General features: G+C 43.5%; 1 protein-coding gene across 1 annotated transcript; it reads left to right on the top strand.

The window, feature by feature from the left end:
- Window positions 1-1,617: 1,617 nt before the first annotated feature.
- Window positions 1,618-4,742, top strand: puraa (purine-rich element binding protein Aa). Its single transcript, XM_084449935.1, has one exon. It carries the CDS (start codon window positions 1,630-1,632, stop codon window positions 2,485-2,487), a length of 858 nt encoding a protein of 285 aa, XP_084306061.1. The 5' UTR covers window positions 1,618-1,629; the 3' UTR covers window positions 2,488-4,742.
- The last annotated feature ends 3,067 nt before the right edge of the window (window positions 4,743-7,809 follow it).

Below are 7,809 nucleotides of genomic sequence, written 5' to 3' on the forward strand. Positions count from 1 at the left end.
TCATTGTTTCATAAGAATCTACACAGACAAAATATCAGACTTAGATTTCAGACTAAATTGGCTTTTTGCATCATAATGTTTGGCTCCTTCACCAGCCTCTTGCATACGGATATTAGGATATCTGCGGTCACTAGCCTACTCTGTTTACCTTTTTCAGACTGACCTCTTGCAAACCATCAACTGATATTTGACTTGCAGTCACTGGATTATTTTTGACGAAAAACAGGGCGTACACGACATAGGCTATATAGCCCACGTGGATGCAGTGTCCTACCCATATTTGGACAACGACGGCTCCAAATATATTTTGCATATTTCCAGGAAAATAAATAAATAACCAAAATATGCCTCCTATATTCACCGCAGCTTGAGTCCGCTAAATAGGCTATAACATGTATATATTTGGCCAAAATTAGCATTAATGACAACAACTAGGTCAATGTATCACATAATAATTGGGCTATAGGATAACTGGAACGAGGCGTTTCAGCCCCCTTAGATGGGATTGAGAATATACAAGCCTGCATTTGACCGTTTATGCTGATATGACGGCTTTTATGTAGTATTCTGTAACATGTCCTACTTGTACTTTTATAAGACACGTAAGTCCTCAAAAATCGGATTTTACCCCAAATATTCACAGTAAAGTTTATTGAATCATAAATATTTGAATGTAACATGTAACACACCAAGGTATGCAGATTATTGAGACCATGGAGAATTCAAAGTCAGTTTTTGTAGGCGCGTGCCTGAGCTGTATTCGGTCACTTTGTTGTTACTAAAGTAAAGTCGGCTTCAGCAGCCAATGGAAAAGCAAGGAAACGCGTATTAATACGCGTTTCAATAAGAGGTGGTGCATATCAGCTTGTTTAGATTGAGATACTGTAAAAGAGCTGGGACTGAATTTACTTAATCTCTTATTGGGGTGAAATAAGAGAGTCCCTTCATTCACGCTTACACAAAACTCAAAGTCACAAAGCGTGTCTTGCGTCAGATTAACACCAAGCACATAAAATAAACAACAATTACAGTAAAATAAAATAAAAAGTCATCAAAGTTGGTTTCGTTTTTGTTATCACTAGCCTACGTGTTCACAGTGAATCGAATGCATACAGCCGAGTCTATCCAACATAGCATATAGCCAATATCTAAAATTATTTGAAATTATCTTCTGAAAGGATCCACAACACTTGCATAATGCGTTCTCATTTGGTAATACCTGCGCACAGCATTGCGCATAAATTACGCATTTTCTTACGCATTGGCGTTCTGAATAATTATCTTGATAATAGGCTAATTGCTCTTCATCCAGTTTCAGAGGGTATAATAACCTCTGTAGAAGTATCGCATTTCAACATATTGTTATGCAACATATTGTTATGTAATACTATTGGAAGGTAGCAAGGTAGATCAACAAATTAATAGAATAGGGTTTAATAACAGGTACTTCAAAGTGAACGAGCAAAGCCAGTTATTATGTATAGTTGTTAGATGCATTTGTTTTCACTTGATCGAGGCCTCAGAACTGTTTCTTGTATCGTCCTCTGTGTAGATCTCGCGAGAGCGGTGGCGTGGCTGGCTGGCTGTGGGGTTGCAGTAGACAGAGGGAGAAGGCAGGCAGGCAGCATCATGGCGGACAGAGACAGTGGCAGTGAGCAGGGAGGAGCAGCCACGGGCCCGGGCATCGGTTCCATGCACCCAGTGACAGGAGGGGCGGGCTCGGCTTCCGGGCTGCAGCATGAGACGCAAGAGCTGGCTTCGAAGCGTGTTGACATTCAAAACAAACGATTCTACCTGGACGTAAAGCAGAATGCAAAAGGCCGCTTCTTGAAGATAGCCGAAGTCGGGGCCGGGGGAAACAAGAGCCGCCTCACACTCTCTATGTCAGTAGCAGTCGAGTTCCGTGACTACTTGGGGGACTTCATCGAACATTATGCCCAATTGGGTCCAAGCAATCCGGACATTGCACAGGATGAGCCGAGGCGAGCACTTAAAAGCGAATTCCTGGTCAGAGAGAATCGGAAGTACTACATGGATCTGAAAGAGAACCAGAGAGGACGATTTCTGAGGATTCGACAGACCGTTAACCGGGGGCCAGGTTTGGGATCCACGCAAGGCCAGACGATTGCACTGCCTGCCCAGGGACTTATCGAGTTTCGTGACGCTTTGGCTAAACTCATTGACGATTACGGAGTAGAGGACGAGCCTGCGGAGTTGCCCGAAGGGACCTCCTTGACTGTAGACAACAAACGCTTTTTCTTCGACGTGGGATCCAATAAGTACGGAGTGTTCATGAGGGTAAGCGAGGTGAAGCCAACATACCGCAACTCAATCACGGTGCCCTACAAAGTGTGGTCGAAATTCGGTAATACTTTCTGTAAATACGCTGAGGAGATGAAGAAAATCCAGGAGAAACAGCGGGAGAAAAGGGCTAGCGACATGCAGCAGCAGGAGGAGATGCATGCTGATGATGGAGACGAGGATTGATATATAGAGCATAAAACATGCAAAAAGTAATCAAAATAACAAAAGAGAAATTATAATTAAAAACTTTACTGTATAAAGAAAGAAATCTAAAGATTTAACTGTAACTGTTTAACTCCAAGGGAGCACCACCCACATAAAAGCAACCTCCACAAACTTGACAGTTATGACATGTGTCGCCCATCGCTGGATGTCCCCACTTACCTACCATTAACACCGTAAGCGGCTGCTAAACAAAGTAATAACATTATATATGAACCGTGTTTCCTACTTGAGGACAAACGATAAAGAACTGAGTGTTTATTTCCCTTATTAACCGAGAACTTTTGTACACGTTAAAGCTATTATAAAAAGTGTTTGCAATGTTCAAGGAATTATTGCCGAAACTAGTCCTTTTCATGTGAGTTAATGACTTCAGCACAAATCAGATGTTTTTGTTTTTTGTTTTGTTTTGACCAAATTCCAAACCTTTCTAAGAGGTTGTCAGTGTACTTGTTGCCACCCTGTCTACCTTTGCCTGTGAGTAGAGATGTGTTTACACATGAATCATATGAGGGCTAGTCCTGCTTCGGAAATTTGTTTAGATGTCATGCAGTCTAGAAAAAGGTACATAGGCAATTTCATGACATGAAACAAGTGCTCTCTTTTTTCAGTTGTGCAATATGCATTGCATCAAAACCGGACACATGTTGAACTGGTCAATGTATCTTGACATGATGACCTTTGGAAGAGGCATTCAAAGGAATATTACTATTGTAACTTTTGTTTCAATTGAAATTGTTGTCATGCAGATGGGTATACTATAGACTACCTTTGTGTCTCGTTGTCATGCAATGTGTTTATAAAAAAAGGTACCTGTATTAGCTTAAGGAAGTTGAGTGACAACATGCAACAAGTGGCATGACTGGAGTGCATACTAGCATAGGATTTGTAATATATAGAGCACTTAACCCAGCAGGCTCCCACCACCCACCAACAACTGGCTTAGTGGTCCACTGGCAGCGCTGACTAAACAGCCATAGCATGATTTTGAGTTAGTACTTTTGGGATTAGGAAATGACAGGATTTCTGAGAGAAACAGGGCCTGGGCCAGGAAATGTCCATAATGTAACGATGACGGTTCTAACGGTGCCAAGGAGTGCTGTAGCTGCATGTTCCCCTGTTGGAACCCGGACAGATGCTGGTGTCCTCACACAGTGGCTCAACAACCCCCCTCTCTCTTCAGGCTGGCCTTAAAACTCCTCTAACGTTCTCCTGATACTCAGCTGAGCGCTGTACCAGATCTCACGCCATGTAGCCCGTCTTTCTCAAACCCCGGTTAAGTTCCATCCTTTAAAAGCGCTTCCCACTGCTTCTATAGGGAAGCCAAACTCACCATGTAGGATTCAGTTAAAAGATCAGTGTTATTGGGTGGATTGAGAAGCCAGACCTCCCTAAAGTGCTGTTGAGCCCCGGTGTGTGGAGTCGGCGCTGTAGCCTCCATGACACCCATCTGAGAGCATCCTCTTCAGCAGACCAACGACGACCTGGTGCCTTACACACTCTGCATGCTTACACACTGGCCTGGTGGTTCGGATCGCTGATTGGGATTTTATTTAATTTTTTTAACGCTATGCTTTTACTCAGTCTTTTATTTCGGTCTAGGCCCCCTTGTGTTTTTTCTCAGTCTTATTTCGGTCTAGGCCCCCTTGTGCTTTTTCTCAGTCTTTTATTTCGGTCTAGGCCCCCTTGTGCTTTTTCTCAGTCTTTTATTTCGGTCTAGGCCCCCTTGTGTGCTGCCGCACAACTCGTGGTGCTAGTAGGGTTCTCTAAGAACTCTACCCAGGAAAAAAAGGAGCAGAAGCTTGTTTTTTTTCCGCCACCTCCCCTACTCTCCCCCCTAAGCTCTCTGTCACCCCCTCCACACCCCAAGCCATCCAGGTATCGGCCGACTTGGAACATGGAAGAGGGTGGTCACCTGGATGGAAGAGGGTGGTCACCTGGATGGAAGAGGGTGGTCACCTTGATGGAAGAGGGTGGTCACCTGGATGGAAGAGGGTGGTCACCTGGATGGAAGAGGGTGGTCACCTGGATGGAAGAGGGTGGTCACCAGGCGGAGCCTCCTGTCCAGGGGCCATCTGGCCACGTCGCTGCGGACCGGACTGGTCCGAGAACCTAGAACGCTTGTCGGAGCCCCCTTTGTGTTCTCTGTGCGTAGCTCTACAACATGGACAGTAACGTGTGATTTGTAAGTCGCTGAAGACCTCAACGTAAGGGGAGTAGTACGCATGTCTTTTTTTTTGTTTTTGTTTCGTTTGACCTTTTCAGCGTTATTCCACTTGATTTGTAATTTCGAAAGTGTATGCTTACAAAGGATATTTTCTTTTTCTTTTTATTTCTAGAGCAATTCATTACTGTGTGCAATATCGTACGTGCCAATGGTGGCAATATATGTATATCAATTAAATATATGATTAATATTTGAAAGCATGAAGTGGCTGAATTCCATGTTTATTTCTCTTCAAGGTGTTAAATGCCTTTATCTGCACTTAAGGACTTCTCCAACCTGGGAGCAGAAATCATTCTAACCAAGCAAGCTCACCCAGCCAACACCCTAACACTTCCCCTAACAAGCAGCAGAACTCTCATACTCCGGTTGTCCCCTATTAGCGCCCTATGGTATTCGGGGGGGTGTAAAAGCATTATTTGGGAGTTGAACTGGCCTATGAATCCGATCTGAGTGTGGAGCCGACGAGGAACGCAGCATGCAGTGACGGCTCCTTGTTTGTTTTAAGATGAAAAGGTGTTTGGATGCGATACTTCTGAAGGTGTACGGTGAACTCTGTCTACAGTGGTTGATGTTTGTAGCACTTTGCTTACCCAGGTGGATGAAATGTTTGACCAATATTTGTTTGAAATAATCTCAACAAAGAATGTCTCTCTCTCTCTCTCTCATATGTTGCTTCCCTTTTAAAGAGGATTATTGATTAACTCATTCGGTGACGATGCATCGGATATAATTTATGTATATTTTACAAATTTTAAAAAATAAAATACATTTAATTTACCAAATTCTGCCATTAAATGCATCTTCAATATGTAGTGCTTTTCCTTATATTGTTTTTCTCATATGTTAGATTTGTAGCCAAAATATCTGAGATTTCTGCTGTCAGTGATCAGTAGCCCTGGCCTATTGTTGCTCAAAAACAGGTCTATGTCACACACACCTGCAGCCCACTGAGCGGGGATCCTGGGGGGGTCAGGGGGGACATGGCCCTCCCAATATTTGAGATCATTAAAATTGCCCCCCCCCCCCCCCCCCCAATATTTAGATTGGGGTAATGGCATTCAAATGACTCCACGTAGCCACGTAGGAAGATGTCCCCCCCAAAAAATACTCTTGCAAAATTTCAATGTAAATGCCCCCCCCCCAAAGTTGGATACAGATCCCCGCCACTGGTAATGACAATGGCAGGCTATTACATTAGGCTACTGTTACAGTACATGTTGGGGTCAGTAGCTGCAAACTATCAAATCCAATAACGTGACTAGCTCATGATTGTTATAGATAACTTAATTGTGTGATTAAATAATTCCTCCGTTGATGTGCACGGCCGTTCGCTGGCTGTGTGTGTTGGTGGGCTACTTGTTACATGCACTGTGATCTAAAGGGAATTATCTGTTTTTGAATGACCTGGTCTTGTTCAGTTTGTGCCAATGTTTACCAATATGCTTGTTTGATGTTTTTGAAGGGAATTATTATTTAAGCCTAGAGGACGAAGCCTATTTCATAGCTATAGCTGGTCAAAGATTCAGTTTGGGACTTGTTAGCAGTTATGCAGGATCTGTTCGCCTGAATCACCTGGCCCAAAGCCTACAGGTGTGAGCTCCCAAAACTGCTGCTAACAGATCGACAATGTTTCTCTGGATTGCTTCATCACCTCTTCTCACAGTCTGTGGACCTGTGCAAAATGAAAATGTAAGTGTCTCTTTCTGTTACAAGTAGTAATGTTAGGTTACAACTCCTGCAAAGACCTATGCATTGGTTTATTTATAGCTTACCGTTGCTAGCGAAATGCTGTGTGCGCACCCCGCTTGCATTTGTAACGCGCCGCGGCGCTCGTGGATGTGGGACGGGGACAGCATGCTGCTCCAGCCGAAAGGCCAACAGTCTGTCTTGCAGCCTGATGACAAAGCCTGCAATCAATGCTTCTGAGTCTCCTTTCAAAATCAAGATGAGCATCCCAAGTAGGCTATAGTATTACCTCTGTGCTAGTTTCGCGGTACGACCAGCAGGTGGTGCCACTGGTTTGTATAAATCAGAGGTGATCAGTGATAAATCAGGGGTTGGCTACAAAGAGTGGTTAGGATTCAAATAAATTAATAAAATAAACCGCAGTAGACAGTCAAATTGACACCGTTTTTAACTGTCTTGCATAGTCCATATAGTCAAATCTCAGACTGGTGATGGTGATCATCATATAATATGTCAATAGTAGGCCTAACCTAATGGATCTGGAATTGGAACAGTTAAGAGGATGATGGGTGGGGTACTCTGGAACTCTGTTCCGTTAAAGATGCATGCAGATCCATTCGTGCAGATGTGGAGTGACACTACTGCAGTTATTGATATTGATAGGGCTTAGTTTGGATTTCCACTTGCCACCAGAGGGCGCTACGCACTTAGCTGTATAGGCTACAATGCATTGGTCACAGTAGCGCTTTATAATAGAAGTGCTGTCATAGTTGTGATTTTGCTGTAGGCCCACTCCCTACTTGATTTAATTTGTTTGCGGTTGTGCCATGAACTTTATAAATCATTTTGCTAGTTTATTTGTAGCAGCATGTAGCTTAGCTTTATTTGGTGAGTGGTCCTTGGTTTAGATAGAGAGGTATAGAGTTTCATGGGGGAGGAGTTGTGTGGTTCAGGGGCGTGGTGACGCTTTGGAAAAGTGAGAGAGCAGAAGGATAAGGAGGGGACGAACATTTAGAAAAAGGAGATTGAGAGAAAAAAAGAAGGAAAACGTGAGAGTTTGGTTTGTTTGGAGGGCTGATGGGTATATGGTTTTGTGGGTGTGGTTTGGGTCTTGGTACCACCCATCTCTCTCTCTCTCTCTCTCTCTCTCTCTCTCTCTCTATCTCTCTCTCTCTACCTCCCTCTCCTCTGGGGATTAATGAATGTAAATATTAATTAAATTAATGTTTTTTATTTGAGGATGTCTCAATGAAATGTCAAACATCTTTATATGTGTCTCTACCCTTCCTCCCTCTCTCTCTCTCTCTCTCTCTCTCTCTCTCTCTCAACAGGATGCTCTCACTCCTTTTACAGCAAGGGCGTCTGAGCCC

This window comes from Borostomias antarcticus (assembly GCF_949987555.1).
Source record: "Borostomias antarcticus genome assembly, chromosome: 15".
NCBI lineage: Eukaryota > Metazoa > Chordata > Actinopteri > Stomiiformes > Stomiidae > Borostomias > Borostomias antarcticus.